This window comes from Cladophialophora immunda (assembly GCF_000835495.1).
Source record: "Cladophialophora immunda strain CBS 83496 unplaced genomic scaffold supercont1.2, whole genome shotgun sequence".
NCBI classification, from domain to species: domain Eukaryota; kingdom Fungi; phylum Ascomycota; class Eurotiomycetes; order Chaetothyriales; family Herpotrichiellaceae; genus Cladophialophora; species Cladophialophora immunda.
Window position 1 is genome coordinate 724,859 of NW_015622542.1, and position 17,849 is coordinate 742,707.

The 17,849-nt window shown below is 50.1% G+C and overlaps 3 protein-coding genes across 3 annotated transcripts; 2 read left to right on the plus strand and 1 right to left on the minus strand.

Annotated features, from left to right (window-relative positions):
* Positions 1-27: 27 nt before the first annotated feature.
* Positions 28-1,707, plus strand: PV07_02616 (uncharacterized protein; the record flags this gene model as incomplete). Its single annotated transcript, XM_016389239.1, has 1 exon — positions 28-1,707. One exon carries the CDS (start codon positions 28-30, stop codon positions 1,705-1,707), a length of 1,680 nt encoding a protein of 559 aa, XP_016251141.1.
* Positions 1,708-2,284: 577 nt separating this feature from the next.
* Positions 2,285-4,029, plus strand: PV07_02617 (uncharacterized protein; the record flags this gene model as incomplete). Its single annotated transcript, XM_016389240.1, has 2 exons — positions 2,285-2,883; positions 3,627-4,029. 2 exons carry the CDS (start codon positions 2,285-2,287, stop codon positions 4,027-4,029), a joined length of 1,002 nt encoding a protein of 333 aa, XP_016251142.1.
* A 10,309-nt stretch (positions 4,030-14,338) lies between these two features.
* On the minus strand, positions 14,339-17,590 carry PV07_02618 (uncharacterized protein; the record flags this gene model as incomplete). The annotated part of the gene is made up of 6 exons (XM_016389241.1): positions 14,339-15,245; positions 15,298-15,324; positions 15,399-15,453; positions 15,507-15,875; positions 15,923-16,483; positions 16,552-17,590. The coding sequence occupies 6 exons, from the start codon at positions 17,588-17,590 to the stop codon at positions 14,339-14,341; spliced, it is 2,958 nt and encodes a 985-aa protein (XP_016251143.1).
* Positions 17,591-17,849: the final 259 nt, after the last annotated feature.

Here is a 17,849-nt window from a genome sequence, read left to right on the forward strand (position 1 = left end):
CCGTCTATCATAACCAGTTGGAACACTATGTCTGAGACGGCGTCTCGATCGGTGATGGACGTACTTCTTTCGAGGGACCTTTGGTTCACAAAGGAAGAGGATGTGTCACGCATTAATAGCTACATTACACAAGGCGCGTTTTCGCCCTACATCGTCCTTGCTCTTTCCCTTCGCTGGAGATCCGTGTACTGGCTCCTCTGGTTGGCGTACTGTCTTCCTTCGGCAGCCGAGGGTCTAATCAATCGATATCAAAAGTATCTCGTGGGCGCCAGGTACGCACTGTTGCGCGCCCAGTCGACGAGATCGGTGAAGATCACCGAGGGCGATGAACTGTTCTTCCCGGCTCTCCACTGGATCTCTAACCACGAGAATCTGAAGGACAAGCCGGATGTGGTGCTGAAGACTAAGTACACGGGGTCGAACCCCCAAGTCAACTACGATTTCGTCCTCGACAAAGGTATATATACGTTTACGGAGAACGGCGTGGTTTACGTGGTCAACTACACAGCTGTTGAGGACGGACAAGAGTCTTTCAAAACTCTTACCTTCTCATACTGCTTACAGGACGAATCAAAGTTCGGGCCTCTACTAAATGACTTCAACAAAAGATGGCTGGCTCAGAGTATCATCAATGCAATGGTCATCGAGGCCGTGTTCAAGTACAACGGCTCTATGGCTTCATGGGGTGAGCCGCACCAAGAGATATCGCGGAACCTCAAGTCGGTCATCCTTAACAAGACGGAGAAAGACGACCTAATCAGCAAGTTGGATAACTTTTTCCAACCTGATACGCAGAAAAAGTACGACACGATTAAGTCACCTTATCATTTCGGCCTACTCCTATACGGCCGCATGGGAACGGGTAAGTCGTCCCTTGCCTACGCACTGGCAGCGCACTACCGCATGCGCATCTACTGCCTCTCCTTCAACGAGCCTGATCTGTCCCCGGGTACGCTACTGAGCCTTCTTAAGTCGATCCCGCCCAATTCCATCTTGCTACTCGAAGAGATCGATCAGATTATGATACCCACCTCGGGGCCAGGATCGTGGAAACAAATTAAGGTCGAGAACGTCTTCGTAGCCCTGGATAAGCGAGCTAGACGAGGCGGCATTACTATCATGACGACTAATATGCGCTCTAAGCTCGATAAGCGCCTCATCCGCCCAGGTCGCATCAACATGCAGGTCCGATTCACATACGCGAATAAGCACCAGATCTATGGCATGTTCATGCTATACTGCTGGCAGACGGATATTAAGGCCCACTCTAAGGACAAGGTTCACGCTATGGCTATACAGTTCAAGGACGCGGTACCGTCGCATAGAGTGACAACTGCTGATATCCACAACTACCTCGTCAACTATATGGCTGACCCCGAAACGGCACTTGCAGATGCTGATAAGCTTATTAACAACGCACCCGCCATCGACCTAGACGCAGATAGGGAGGCCGATGGTGACGACTGTCCGGCAACAATCAAAGACGACGACGAAGAGAATCTCCCATTTGAGTTCGACTCCTTCGACGAGTTGGAAACCGCCCATACTGAGCCACTAGCTAACATTAACAAGCCGGAAGGCTCTCTACCCACAGTCTCGGGCCCCACTTCACGCCATCTTCAGCTCTCCCAAGCCGTCAGTGATGTGTCATCCGATCTATCCAACGACTGCTTTCAAAATCAAGCCATTTGGTATTTGACTGGTTGAGTCTACACCGGACCGCTGTTGTGGTAGCACGGCATAGGGTCGAGATCAAAGGCTACCCTTAGGGGGCCCGCTCGACATGGAGCTATTGAAGACAGAAGCTATCCAAAGGACCCGCCCCTCGACCTCCTAATGTTCGTTTCGCTTCTTGGCTCCTGCACAAATCAAATATAGTCTGTAGTAGCGCCACTTTCCTTGATAAATCGCCAGCTACGTTGAACTCCATGACGAAATGTCCTCTGTTGGCTCAGGCCTTATATCTTGTTATCCTCGATGATCTGTCTCTACTCCCAGAACCTGTGCATCCTCTGAGACCATAATGAATGCAACCGCCACTGCACCGGCCATTGTACCTCCCGCTAAACCATCGTGGCCGTCAGGGATTCCACCGAGCACAGAATGGAAAACGATACGAATACGGACTTTCCTTGACAAACGTTGGCTGAAGCCTGGGAATATCCTCGCAACAATCTCTCCTCTGGATTTACTCACAGAAGCAACAGTTGATATATCGGGGACAGCAATAACGTTGAATCGCCAATCTCGCGTGACGGTCGATGAGACGCTCACATTTGTTATAATGGACGACGGGATGGCATATTGTCTTGTTTATCCACAAAAATCCACAGCTATCACGCGGGCAATTACCAGGCTACCAGCTATTATACAATTACATACCGCACTCTTGACGTTTGGCCGCCCTCCGGCGAATACAGTGTTCATGACACAAGTTTGGTCCAAAATAACAGAGATAATTTGGGAAATCCGAGACTTTGAATTTTGGAGAGCAACACAGACGAAAAGTTACCCACGTTTGGAAGGCTATAGGCTCTATCTCGCCACCATTGTCGGGTTGAGCAACCCAGGCAGTTCGAATGTCAAGATCACGGTGAATAACGCAGGCCAATGGGTGGATCCTGTGTACTGGGAGGGATCTATCGCACCTAAGACAAATGTTGGTGAAATCCAGAACTTTGTTGGCACAATCCAGAACTTTTACGCAGTTGATGGCCAGGTGGAAGGTATCCGCCTTGTTTTGAGGATTAGTTGGAAGTGGGGCGATGAGACGAGAACGATCGATCATCCTGTTAGGAACCTTCACGATCTAGTCCTTTTGGGGATGCAATTGCCCGAACTTTTGGAATGTTTTGGAAAGTTCGAGCATTCGAATCTGGGAGAGTAAGAGAGAAGGATATTTATCCGGATTTTGACGCATACATGACCTACCTCTTTCTCTTGTTCCGCTTTTCCTAGCCTACCACTGCTTGTAACTAGGGCGAATGTTACGTACCGCTACATTCATCTGGTCACCGTCCCTCACCCCTCGATTCAACTCGACGGACCGGGGGGGAAAGTACGACGCTCACTAGCCGAGAATGGGGGAGTTCCACTATTCTCAGCCAGTCAAATCTACGCGTTCTTTATAAAGGTGGTTTCAAGTGACGCCCCGATTTAGTGGGTCTTTTAATTTAGTAAACGCTAGACCCTCGCGAGCATTCAGCCAATCTCAGATTGTCATCGCTCCCGATCTTGTCCGCCACGTCCAGCCCATTCTACTTAAACCTGTCTCTGCGTCCCCAAAGAGCCATGTGGACTGAGTCCCGGATTGAAGCCTGCATCTCTGTTCGGCTGAAGACACATCGATTGGTGTAACTGAATATCTGTCCCGTTTTCCTCTTGCCCGGTGAAACACCTACCTCCCCCAACGCCGTATCCGATCGACCGACCCAATATCATCCTAGAATCGATCCGTCGACAAAGCCGTTTTACTTACATCAACGCTACCGATACCGCTCCTCGGAAGACCGTCATCACAACTAGAAATACTTCGACCATACCTAAAATATGTCGCCCGCAGGTAACAATATAGTTGAAAGTTATAAGGAGACGGAAAAAAATGGCAATGCTTCTACAAAGGGCAGCGAGAGCGCCCAGCGACCCCCTGAATTGTCATTGATCCCTCCCAAGCTAGACGAAGATCCAGAGCGCAACCTCGAGAACTCCGAATCTATCACTTCTCACAGCTCAGCTTCGTTATTACCCTCGGTTGATCAGCCGATCCAAACTGAGGCATGTGCTTCGGGGCACGCCGAGCAGTCTTCCAGGACCGTGTACTGTCTACAAGAGCATAAGGTGGATTCCACACAACATACTGGAAGGGATGATGGGTCTTGCTTTTCTCTACGCTATCAGATATGCAGGGAGGAACGGAATACCGAGATCGACATCTCAGATCCCTTTCTGGCAGATTCATTGGGAACTTATTCTGATCACTCATACGTCCAGCCTATGTCAACGGTAGCAGAGAAACAATGCAAGGAATAACTCGAAAAGTCTGCAAAATATGGAGAACGGGCGGTAAAAGAGACTTCCCATGGATTTGAACAATACTAATTGATGGCAAGAAATTTTCCTTGGGGTTCTTACATCTTGTACGCCTCCGGCTTCCTGAACTACCATCATATGTCGTTCACAGCGGACCAATGGAAAAAACACGACCGGATGGCGCACGAACCGCAGGAGCAATGGATTTACCCTCTGTATCATTCGTGTCAGAAGGCCTGTTACCAAAAGGAGTCGAATATCACAGACCACCTTCGAACCAACCATGGCATTACCGAATATCGAACTGAGGAGATTCAAGCACTTCATATCAAGAGGAATCACCAAGAATCTTTCTTCTGTCCCGTTTGCGTCAAGACGATACACCACGGTTTGCGTGACACCGCTGCGATTGATGAACGACACCAGCATCTACTAGAAGTGGTCCAGCAAGCTACGCAGTGTGAAAGTTGCGGAAGTCTCTTATACTAAGACGGATTGTAAAAGCAGGTATTTCCAAAGGGAGAGTGATAGGGCTATGGTTCCCCCAGGAGGGTCAAGGCGTTTCACGATCAATTCTGTCATCTATTCAGCTCGCTATAGGAAACATTAATATAAATCATGGTGCTTCGTGGGTCTCTTCTCCGTGCTCTCCTCCACGACTATGTACGCCAATGCCTGAGCGTCATAGACTAAGGCATGTCCGCGCCCTAGGCTTCACGTGATATAACTCCGTTAACGGAGTTATATCACGTGAAGCCTAAGCATCTTTGTTGCATTCACACCTTTATTGCTTTTCGACCAGGCCCGTTGCTTCCGCAGCATAGATCTTATGACGAGGGCTGGACCTAAGGTGGCATCATCCACGCCTTTGGTTTCTCCGTTTCCCATGTCTCGAGGGGACGATACGCTACGACTGTCCTTGTCGTCACATCAGGTAGCCGTCCAAATAAACGCCAACAACGGTCATCCACTAGACCTCTTCTCACACTTTTTGGCCCGTTCCCCAATGAGTAGCCACTTCTAACCATCGCCAGAGTGGTCTGTCAGAAAAAGAAATATGGCGGCAATTCCCGAGGTGGGTGAACCTGAACTTGACAGGCAAATTATATAAAGCAACGTCGAGAATTAGTGAATGAATCCCTTTAGCATTGCTATAACTACCTTCCTAATCCCACTCCTCTTTCCAGTCCTCAAGTCCACAGTCTATCAGGTGATGGTGCAGTTACTCTATTGTCTTTGTATTGTTGCGATTGCTTACTACGGCTGGGTCTCCTATTTAATCATTGGGATTTATCTGTCTTCACGCTGGAACGCCCGGAAAGCGGAGCGACCGAAGCGATTGAAGCAAGATTGAAGGCCCCACAGACTACGGAGGGCTTTTGTGGTCCCTCTCCGGAATATATTTAGTCGACTACCCTGCCAGTTCGTAACTTCCTCCCGTAGCTCTCCAAACAACGACAACTACGATTACCGGCGAGACCTCGCCTCGTCTCCCTCTCCAAGCTGAGTTTCGTTCCCCAATCCGCCGCCGGTTCTGACCATCGTGAGAGCCTGTCAATGCAAAGGGAAAATATGGCGACAACCCCCGAGGCTGATGAACCTCAGGCAGATTCAGGTGAGAAAAGGATCAAGCGGGGAGCCCCCTACTACGACTGCTAACTTGGAATTCAGTCCCCTTGAGATTCGGCCATTGGGAGCCCTGGGTGCCAACGCTTCCCCTCCGGGTCCGAATCAACCATGCTAATGAGCCTTCAAGATGGTCACTCAGTATGTGTTCGGTGCATATGGCACACCTTGGATATTCTACGCTAAATGGCCGTCTATATGGACGTGGTACGAGTTTCTTGTCTTCTCAGGGGCTTCAAAGGTGCTCAAATCAAGGACGAGGAAGCGCGAAAAGATCACGATCTCCGCCATCACCTCTTGACTAGGTTCTCGGGAAGCTTTACCGTGCATTGGTCGACTTAAATAAAGAAGGAAGAGTTCATGAAATATACGCTCGGACGGGCATATGGGCTAATAACGTTGGGGACGAACACCCGTCGTGTACGGTGACCGGTACCGACGAGAGTGTAATGCAGACAACATGGGTCGCCCCAGACGTCACATTCGAAATGTGCGACATCGAGGATCCCCGTGATTGGACATGGAGATTTCCGTTCCGATTTATCTTTTTCCGTGGATTTGGAGGGTTTATGAAAGACTTGCCTGCTTTGATCTAGCAATGCCTTGAGTAAGTTCCCAAGGACAGCATTTGGGGAAGGACGTTAACCACCTAATTAACATCTCGAATCCGGAGGCTGGCTGGAATTCCAACTACTTGAGTTGAGACATGATTCTCAACAGCCTTCTCCCTTTGAACATAATCCCTTTGCCGGTTGATCAAGCTTCCTCTGGGGGATGCAGAGCACATCGTCGTCTTCATCCTCGAGTTCTCTCTTTCGCACTAAATTCTCTCCGAAGACATCTTTCAAGGTATTCTCATCTCCAACGTAGAGTATCAGAAACTCCCCATAGCACACCTGAATTTCTTCTTGGATTCCAGGTAGCGTACGCTTAGCTTCCTCCACGGTCGTCAGGTCGGCCTTGATATAGTAATGGTGATCGTAGAATCTGATCGCTTCAATCGAGGTGGCCATATTTTGGTTGCTTCCTTTCCCATAGGGTTCGGAGTCCCTTGATAGCCTGACAAATGGCTTGAAACGCGAGGAATATGTCACTAAGGAAGCCGATGAAGGGCTCAACACAGACGATAAAAGGTCCGAACAGTGTGAGTGCGAGTCGTAGAAGCCGCGCCCTAAGGGACATATTTTATTGCGTCAAGTTTATCGACGAATTCCTAAGGAAGAGTGCTCCCTTTTTAATCTCTCTGTCTTTTGTTGGGGCGATGTTACGAGTCCCTGCTCGTCCCGCCACTTCTGTCATCTAACTCTTTTTGGTAGATCCTCCAGAGAAGACTTAAATCCCGAGGACGGATGGGTGTCTCTTTAGGTATTGTGAGATATGGACTTTTGGAAAAGAATGGCGACATGTCCCTTTTCTCTAACTTCCAAAGCGATTAAGGCAGTGGCTAGGAAATAAGTTAGCTGGAACGATAATAGTGTTATTCCAGATACCGTACAGTTTGATGATATCTTGTAGAAGTCTCTCGATCTGCCTCCCTTGATGATGAATGGTGTATCCTCTCGATAATTTTCGTCCGTACCTCCTCTACCTTTTCACCTTCCCCTTGGTGGACGATTACTTTCCTAATATTCCGAGAAGAAGTGTTCGCTGAAACTAATTGAGGACGAGGATTTGTTTCTGTAGACATCCTCTCTAGTAATATATATTTCGAGTGCGGTTGAATAGTAAGGACGCGAACTTTCGACGAGAAGTTTAGAGTGGTATAAGAAATCCTAGTAGAGTTATGATACCTTTAAATATTTAGAGAAATTCCTTTAGCTGTTACCTTTCCTTAGGAGTAGGGCGTATAGAAAGGCGGTACGATGTCGCGGGATATAATTCGATATATGAAACCGGTGAGGGAGGGAGGCTCATTAATCGCCTAATTACGCCTTAATTACGCCTTTCTTCTCCTTACTCCACCGCCAAGTGGAGGACCGGCCAAAAACTGTCGGTCCACAGCGAGGCCCTGTTCTCTCGTCAGTATGGTGGCGCTCTTGGGGTGTCAAATATGCAAGCGTATCCTGCAACTTGACTGAACTGTCCGGGGCCTTTCGCATACTAACACTCATTTCACATCGACGGCGTAATTTTGATATTGCAGTACGTTCCACTGGCTTGCAGCCATAATCATGCATCATTTCGCGCTCTGTTTGTATGAACTCTCTCACCGGTTTTGTGGCCTTTTGCTCTCTGATTCGATCTTCGATTGCGACGCCAAAACCGAGACCCTGGTCGGCCTAGTCATCACTGTCACAGTGGAACATGTCGTACGTTCTTTCCAGGACTCAGTTCGCGAGGCGATCACCGGTGATGGCTTATGCCCTTCCGACAGACTCGGCCCCCCAACTCCGTCATGGTTCTCGTATGGCATCGATTCTGTATCTTGTGTCTCACTACGATCTAACTTTTGCAGCCCAGTTGTGGCCCGGACGATCTACGATCAATACACCATCGTACGCTTTCATCCTGGAGATGGTCCACTAGCTCCAAGGGACCTTGGCCGAGAGGCCGACAGCCTCTCCCCTGTGGCCCATACTATGCAGCTCAACAATGGACGCTGGGAAATGCTCGTGTGGAAAGGGTGCATTACCGAATTGAAGGGTAAGCTTTACCAACAGTACCCCGGCGCTATTTTGGACGTCTCTCAACACCCCTAGGATCCTGATCCCGAGGATGTGCAATATTTTAGACTTATGCGGGCCAGAAAGTTATGTCATGAGTGGTTTAGGGGGCGCGCAATGCGAGCTATTCTTGGTGACCGGTATACTATCGGACTGTACTATAGTTATATTCTATACTGCACTCTTCCCTACATAGGGGAGGGGAAGGAAGGGATCAAGAGTCTTTGCTCTCGGCTCTAGGACTTGGGTCTAATCGTGGTGACTGTTTTTTCTACTCGTCCGGGGCGAGCTTTGGGCGCTGTAGGGGCCTCTGTCCCGCATCCTCCGTCCTTGATGTGTCTGGGTGAGCACTTCGACTCCAGCCTTTCCCTCATTGGCATATGCAGGTCGGAATTCTTGGGGCATAGACACCGCGAATGGCGCCTGGACACTCGCACCCTGGCAGTTGATTAGGAGCTGGTGACTCATTCTCCATTGCTCGCCTAGTTTTCAGAACCCTAGTTCCCGATCTAATTTTCGCGCCAGACCATTATAGTCCTGCGCGGACGAAAAGCGCTGGTTGCTTTTCAGGCAAACTATATCATCCCCGTGGAAGTGCATGATCATCGGACACCCAGACGTGAATTTCCTCAACCTTTCATCCTGGGTTCTCTCCTTTCGACCATTCCGGCCAGCCTACACTAGGTCTACAGAAACTATCACTTAAACTTTACACCAGGCTCGGGTTCGATCACGAGAAACAAAAGACCGATGAGGCGACCCGGCAATAGTAGCTACGTCAAAGGCGACCTACTCCTAGATATTCAGCTGGCTGGTTTTGGTATAGTGATGTGTGAAGTGGCAGCTATACTGTAAGTGTCTTCGAGTGAGATTCGCATTCTACTAACGCAAAAGCCAAGCTTCTTTTTACCTTCTTTAATTTTAGCCAGCCGCGAAGAGAAGGAACGCTTTTATGCGACTCTACAAGAAGTGTGGGAGGATGGTACCCATTCTTGCTCCCATTCTCGCTTTTTCCCGGCCCCCTAAACGTAGTCGTCATTTATTTTCTCCTCCACTACGGATGGTGCCAGATAAAGCAATATATCCAGCACAAGTACGAGTGGACCAAGCAGAAGGTGGATTAAGAGTCAGGGACCGACCCGTCCGTCTCCTGATGATGATCTCCCGGTCCCAAACCCACACAGCGGGAAGGAAGAAGAAGGGGAAGGGGCGATTAGACCTCGAGATTTTCCTCAAGTAGAAAAGTACGCGATATGCCTACCTCCCAACACTTCTCTCAATCCTTCTATTGTCCCAATTGTACCTCCCTGTTTCATTCGCCAAACTCCTGATCTCGTGGCAAAGTAACAAACAATGGCCGATGCGACCAGTGAATCAGTCTCCCCTGCAAGTTCCCACATCTTTACTGAGCCAGTAAAGCCTCATGAGTTCCAGGAGCTACAGGTTGACATTGGAGACGCGCCTATCTTATCTTCGCATGATGGGGAGCCAAACGATACTGTCGCCACCTTTTCTGAACCAGCCGACAACCCGCCTCTACTTCAAATGGATATTTCAATCCCCCAACTGGATAAGATTCCGGAAGAAATTGATTTCGCTGATGGTTTCACCATCAGCGTCTGGATGTGTGAACCGGAGATATATTGGGGTCAGCGCCATAGCTACCCCTTTATCACCTCGGATCAGCGACCGTGCGAGAGTGTCCTATCAGCAATAGAGCATTCGCAAACCCGTTATAACATACCGGGATTTTGCGAGGAGATATCAGGACTGCCCGGGTACTTTGCGTTCTCGGCTATACCGCTCTTCTTCCAGGACCACAATGTCCAGTCTGCCCGAGCATCAATCGCATCCTCAAAGTCATATCCGAGCACTGGGACCGACTTCGAGCAACGGCCACTCCCACTCCGGAGTTTCGAGAGTTTTTTTTTTCAACCCTAATTTCGCGTTTTTACAATACTGATATATCGGTTGGTGAGCGCTACGGTGGATACGTCACAGTCCTCCAGCGTGCTGAAATACAACATCATAATGTTGTTTTATTCTGCAGCCACAAGAGCCGCCGGGACAGTCGCAGCAAGAGTCTCATCGAGGTTGAGATTCACTGTGAAGACTGGTCACTTTGTGCTTCCGGAATCACGTTATCTAGTGGTATTCAGGAGGTAGATGAAACTCGACGCATCGTCAAGGGCATGCTATCCCCATCTGTTCTAAGTAGTCTACGCTTAGCTTCCTCTATAGTCATTAGGTTAGTCTTAATATAGTAATAGTGATTATAGAATCTAGTCACTTTAATTGAGGTGGCTATATTTTGGTTCCTTCCTTTTCCATAGGGTTTGGAGTTCCCTAATAGTATGGCGAATGGCTTGAAACGCGAGGAATATCCCACTAAGGAAGCCGATGAAGGGCCTAATATAGATGTCGACCTTGCTTTCAGAAAAGCGGGAATCCACTAGCTGAGTGACTTGCGGTTCACAAAGAACGGTTTTTAGCCTCAATGAACTGCAGTGACGCGTCCATTTCTGATCGGATGATCAGGTTTTCAAAATAGATAGGAGACCAGCAAGGGCGCCGCCAGCAAAGGGAAAACTACCGCCCGGCTCCGGTCTGCGTTTCAATACTGCTATAACCATAGAGAAGGGCTGTGCCGCTTCCCACAGTCTCCTGAGACCAGCGGTTTTGACCTTGGCACCTTCCTGCAACACGTAGAAGCAGTGATCCTGGTTCGCCAAACCCTGAATACATTCATTGAAAGCTGTTTTGCCCTCTGAAGTCTTAGAAAACTGTGTAAGATGCCGGTCACTGTCCAGATAGACGATGACCTTATCCAATGGTGTTGATTGTAGATGCTTCTGCAGGAATTCGCTTGATGTTGTCCGAGCAGGGAGCGCTGTGAATGCACCGTCTGGTACACTGTCTGGGTGAGAGACTTCTGGTGGCGGGCTCTCTCGTGGCAAACTTCCTCGTGGAGGGGGCTGACTGGTTTCACGGCTCTGTATGGGTCCAGACCGGGACTGTGATGGCGCAGGCGGTTGGGAGGGTAAGGGCCGGTATCAACGTCTCCAGGAAGTCGAATGCCTTTTGCCTTATGGGAGATGGCTATGGAAACTGGGGCTTGAAAATTCCGAATCGTGGTATTGATAATCAAGAGTGAGAAATGCAAGAGAATATTGGATACAGCATGTGAGGAGCATTTTAGATTGTGTATATGCTCCGCGGATGGTGTGTAGGGTCAGTTGGCACTCGAAGTACCAGCAATTCCTTTCGTCACGAAGGGCATTTCACCACGCCGGGATATCGATTAACGTTTCCACCAAGGTCTTCCTGTTCTAGACTTTGCTTAGACCATCACCGGCTTAAAAATCTTCTGGGAGCAACTTATAGGATAGTATATAATCCTTTCGTCCGGGCTCTGCATCTGTTTGGTCCTCCATCTCCGAACGTTAGACAATAGGCGAAATAACATCAAGGGAATGTATCTTGTGGTTCCAGCCCCCGATTTAGACGTTCCTTTCTTGTGTAGATCATTCCTTCAGGTCGTTGATACGCTCTATCGTGTTTGCGTGTTTTCTTTGCAACTTCTCTTTCTTCCTGGACTAAGGCGAAGCATGGACAACAGAGCGAACCGCAAAAATCGAAGCAAATATTGCCTGAGAGTCCGAATCTCTTTCTCACATTACGACGACTCGCGCTTTGGAGACAAGATGAACAGCCACACCAGGCGAGAAAGGCCCAGGTACAGCACTGAAGAAGGAGATATTAGTCAAATACTTCCGAAACAGGTGGATATTCTCACCTCGCGATTGAACCAGGTAAAGTCTGAGAGTCTGCGGTCCCGAATGCGTGCTTGAGTCTTTCCATAGAGGAAACAGGGTAGAAGCCATCCAAGGGCACCTATGCTCGCCATTAAAATCAACTAGTTCATCCACAAAACCTGATTGTCAGGCCATACATGTCTCATCGACAAAAGAAGAGCCAAAGAAAGGATGCTCCCACTTCGACATCGTGGCGTATCTCCGAGAGGAAATTAATCGATTATTGGGCTCATGCCCTTCTAAGTCAACACATACAGAGAAGAGGCAACAAACAATTCCGAGAAATTCGCGACTTCACCGCGTCGGTATTAAGGAGGAGCATAGTCGAGATTTGCTGACATTCTCCTCGGCAAGAGAGGTGCCCATTAGGGCCTCTTTTGCGTCCCAAGGGAGATTCGAGGAGCCAAAACTGGAGCTTACATTTGGAGGTATTGAATTCCTCGACTGGATTTTTTTCGACGTATCATTTGGTTCTGTCAAATCCCTTCCCAATCCCATGGTAGTCTCTTTGGTGATGATGTTATAGGGAATATACTTGTTCTCTATGCAGTTCCCTTTTGTCGTTCCATGGCGAAATTTTACCTTGGACCTCACACCTAGGAGTCAAAATTCGTAGTTGAATACTTGCTGGTTTGATCAAGATGTCTGTCCTGTATTGCCTCAGGTATCTCATGGGCTTCCTGCTCATCGTTCTGCGTCATCGAACCAGCTCCCTTGCGTTGTCGACAAATACCAATTTCCCGAGTAATAGCTGCGTATCAGTTTCTCAAGACGCTGACCCCCCTTCGGAGAGCTCTGTCGCAAGTCCGGTGCCAGAGACAAGTGGAAATTCAATACGGGGTAAAAGAGGTCTGGCCTATAACGATGCGTCACTCACCTACCTCTTCGCAAACCAGTCCTCCGTGAGCTGGAGTTACAACTGGGCGTCATTCGCCAACGGCTCTCTTCCCTCTAACCTTGAATTTATCCCGACGCTCTGGGGCCTTGGTGAAGACGAGACGTCTTCGTGGTTTACGCAGGCCTCCTCAGCCATCAGCTATGGATCCAAACATCTCTTCTCTTTCAATGAACCCGATATCGCAACACAAGCAAACCTCACTTTCTCTGAAGCCGCCGACGGGTTCATACAGTATATGAATCCCTTCCACGACCAAGCAGAGCTGGCCACTCCGTCGGTGACGAATGGACTCGGTGACTCACTCGGCCTTGAGTGGTTGTCCTCATTCTTCGACGCCTGTGCAGGGAGATGCTTGGTCGATGTCGTCAACATCCACTGGTATGGCTCGGCAGTCGACACGTCAGATTTCCAAGCGTTCGTATCTAACGCATCGGCATTGGCGGCAGAAAATGGCGTCAAAACTCTCTGGATTACGGAGCTACGCGGTAATGGAGATATAGACCAACAGTTGCAGTTTTTGGGGGAAGTCCTGCCGTGGCTCGACGGGAACAACAACGTGGCCGGCTATGCCTGGTTTATGTGTGCCGTGGGGGACGGCAACTTAGTGAGTAGTAGTGGCGTTCTATCTGCTTTGGGCCAAATGTATGGGTGATGGTAGAACTCTCAGGCATGGGACGCCATGAATTACACCCCCGAGATGTCATTGTTTCATTTGGGATGAAACGGAGATCGGGGGAGCTTTGGAACCATTATAGGACGGCTTATCCCTATGTGGCGGAGGAAGAGAACCAAACAAGGATCGATATCGAATCAACATCAGACCCAAATTTGTAATTAAAGGAGTCTCGGCTAAACGTGGTCAAGTGTCATGAGACGAGTAGCGGTTCATCTGAGAGCTAGCTCTAGCTGATGTAAATAAGAAGGTTGTGGCAGAATAATTAACTCGGATGAGAAGATTTGATTGAACTATACCAAAGGAAACTGATGATGGTTTGGACCTCGGCTGATTGGCCGGAACGTTGGTGCGCATGTGACGACTTAGCTCGGCAGGAGCTGTTGCCGCGGGCTAGCTTGGAGCCTGAAGTGACTTGTTTTCATCCCTCGACGGCCTCAATATCATCATCCCTTTATCATCCTCCATATGGCCTTCTGGAACAGATTCCAGCCGCGTCCCACGCCAATCAGTGACCGTCTTTATCCTATTAATGGAGATGCTGTACCGGGTTCCTGTGAAGATTGCACCGGCTCACAACCTTCTCTGATCTGTCCCTCCACGAGCGCGATACCTCCAAGAGCCCTGATGCCGTTTACCGAGCACGACGACACTTCTTGGCCGGCTCCTCTCTCCTCTTTTCTCCCTCGTCTTCCGTCTCCTCACGCTCCTTTCGCTTCCTATGATCAGGAGTACCAAAATCGTTGTTGAGGCCTTGCACATCCATAAGATCGGGGACGGCATATGGAGATCCACTGATGTGCTGCGAATCAGCTGGCCCTTCTTGGAGCAGAACAGATAATGTGTCCTTGGTTTCAAATTCGACCCTTTTGCGAAAGGTTCCATGGTGGTCGATGAACGACCGATCACCGACCGACCCGGGAATCCAGTGGCCGTTTACGATAAATCTCGCCGCTCGTCTAGACAACTGTTCCAGCAGCATCTCCAGTCCGGGACTGTTTCGAGGCAAACAACAGAAAATATGGCCCGAACCACAATACTTCCCCTTGATCTTCTTCGGCTTTGACTCGAGTTCGAAGTAGAAACGCGTCGCAACGAGGCAACGCGCGACGATATCGACATCCTCCGACCGACAGAACTGTTCCCGAGCCTTTGTTGCCAGCCCGCGCATCCCGCTCGTATCGTCCAAGTCGACCTCCCTGTCCAGTTCGACGTCAAACCGGAAATAGCGCCCGTCCAACTCTGCCCGTCTTCCATTCTTGAACGCCTGGGCAATTTTTTGCCCGTTGATTAATTCCATGAAGGCTCTGTACGATCGTGGCAGGAATCCCTCTCTCCAGATCGCACGTAGTCTACTGGAGTGCGACGTAGGTACGCGTGGTCCCGGGGACCCGGTACCGAGGGAGACGACCACATTAGGCCTTCGGATCAGTGGCCACACCACCGGGATTTCCCACAGGGCAAGGTCGACGGGATTGTTCCTCCACAGGGCTCCGTCTTGAAAGGTTCCTGCCCCAGGGATGCGCTTTGCTGGAAAGTACCTCGTGGCCTGTGAGCTGATCAGAACCTCGAAAGAGGCGGAAGTGAACATACCACGGTGCCGCAGCTCCGCTCATTGCTCTTGTTTGCAATATCAGCCATCTTCTCATGCTCCGACAAACCGTGACGGAAGGAAATAGCAAATGGACACTCACATCTCCCACAACCGAATCGTTTTCCGCCCATCTTGTGACCGGACAATGCGGTATCCTGTTCATCCGTTAGAGGTCGCTCTCACATTGCCGGTTCGAATCTCAACGTACCGCAGTCCTGCGGCCGCGTTCCCGCCCCATTATAGTTGGTGAAGAGGCACGGGTCCGTTTCCAGGACTGTGGTCACCGGGATTCCCACTTTCGCGCCGATCGCAGTTGCATAGGAGTTGTCCAGGATACCCATGTCGCCGCCGAAAACTGCTTTTAACGCAGCTTCCAAATTATCCGCTGGATATAGACCGTCGGCCAAATATGACACGAGAAACTCAAGAATGTGCGACAGGACCGGAATGCGGGACACGACGGGTACGTGGGAGACCCAGCGCGGCCTGAATGCCCTTTTCGCAAAAGATTCGAAAATATTCGCACAGTCCTCCACCGGCCACCCCATAATAAACAATGCGAGGACGATCAGCCCGCCTAGTCCGCGTCAGCGAGGCCTTTTTCAGCGGATCGTGTCCACCTACCGGAACTGGTGCCGAACGAAATCTCGAAATTATCCTGCACTGGGATCGGTAGGCCTACCCTATCCTGCAAGATTTGCAAAAACAGCAGCGGCACGATTCCTTTAATGCCGCCCCCATCGATGGTCAATACGTTGACGCCCGCGGTGTCAGGCTTTACCTTTACCGTCACCTCTCGAAGCGCTATATCGCAGAGGAAACAGCGCCGAATGTCAAACGCCCAGCGATCATTCTGATCCGCGTGTCCGAAGACTCGGGGGCAGTTCTCGCAGACCGCGTGGCCGCAGGGCAAGGTGTTGTTCTCTGGCGTGCGACGCAAGCATACGAGACAGGTGTCGTCGCTTCTTACCCGCTTCCAGCGAAGCTTAAAACTCTTCAGATTGTTGTGATGGACCGTCATGGACGGCGTGCCTGCGACAAAGTCCTCGAAACATTTTCGCAGCTGTTCTGAGACGGCTTGGACGAAGCCAGACGGAAGAAGCAATTTTATCGAGCTGTCATACACAAGCACACCGCTCCTACCCGCTTGATAGCAGGCGTCTTTATACAGGGTCTGAAACACATCTTCCGGGTTGAACGCCACGGGGCCGTCAGATTGGTTCCGCCACTTCGTGAAAGGAGCTCCGACTTACCGTGCATACCGGGAGGATAGTGATCCAGCAGAAGGCTCGATGCAATCATTGGCACCGCGAAGTCCATTAGCTCTTCAGGCGATTTGATCTGCTTTAGGAAGTTGGACAGATGCGTGCCTAAGTCCGACGCGACAGGATTTCGCAAACGCGACGCTTGCACGAAATCGAACGGCTCCCTAGTGGTTCTGCCAAAGTGGTCGGTCGCACATCTGAAGAACGCGGTCAAGTGCCTCCCAGAGAAAAGCGTCCTCGCTTCGATCTTCTGCCTTCGACCTTGATTCAACGCCCGGACTAAGAATTCCTCCAGTCGCCGGTAGTCCTGCCCCCCGTGGGGAACGGTCACCACTTCGAGAGCCGAAACCATCTCCAGGGGGTTTTTGGTTGTCTCTTCTCTCAGCTCGCCCAGGAGGACCTCCTCGGCCCCCTTGTCGCTTTCGGCCCCAGGGTCTGTGGCTTCCATCACCACGACCATCCGTGGATATGTTGTCTTCGGTAATGTTGTCGGCTTGCCATTCTCGAGCCACGATGCGAGTCGACGTACCACGGGACCAAACCCGCCGACGTCGGTGGAAAAGAAGCAAAAGACATCCGCAAAAGCGCCCAAGAGACGGGAGTAGAGATGATCAGCAGCATCTTCTAAAGCCAGATCTCGGACGCCTCCCCGGATGCGAGGAAGCATCAACTGTCTCGTCTCGTGGCATTGGGCCGAGGACATCTTTTTCAAGGCCCGGTATGGAAGGTCGCCATCTGCTAGAAGCACGGGGACGTCATGGAACACATCGGGATTTCCTTGTTGGAGATGCACTCCGCCGCCGCGTTTCCGTCTGCCTGCCGACTTCTGCCTCTTCTTGTCTACTCCGAGCAAACGAAGGGCTGACAATTTGGCGGTATGACCAATGAAAACCAACAAGCTGGGTTGCTGAAGGTCAGGGCTGGGAATTTCGTCAATAAGCGTTTGAAGCCGATCTGAGATGCACAAGATGACTTCGTTTCGTTCGATGCGGAGGTTGAGCCAATCGCTGTGACGGCAGCGTGCCATCATGAGAGCCAAAATGCTCCTGTAAGTCCCAGTATCGTGATTGTGAGGTGCACAAGATAAAATGCTTTTGAGACATCACGGAAAACCGTCATCCTGTGAGAAGAACTCCATCCAGATCCTTGAATAGCGGGCGAGGAAAAGGAAATAAGTAGGATGAAGAGACTCAAACAGGCTCCAAACGCCGCCCTTCGGGATCCAATTTTGAACTGGCATAAATCTGGTGCATGTTTTGGGCTCCTCACAATACAACTAGGTTGAC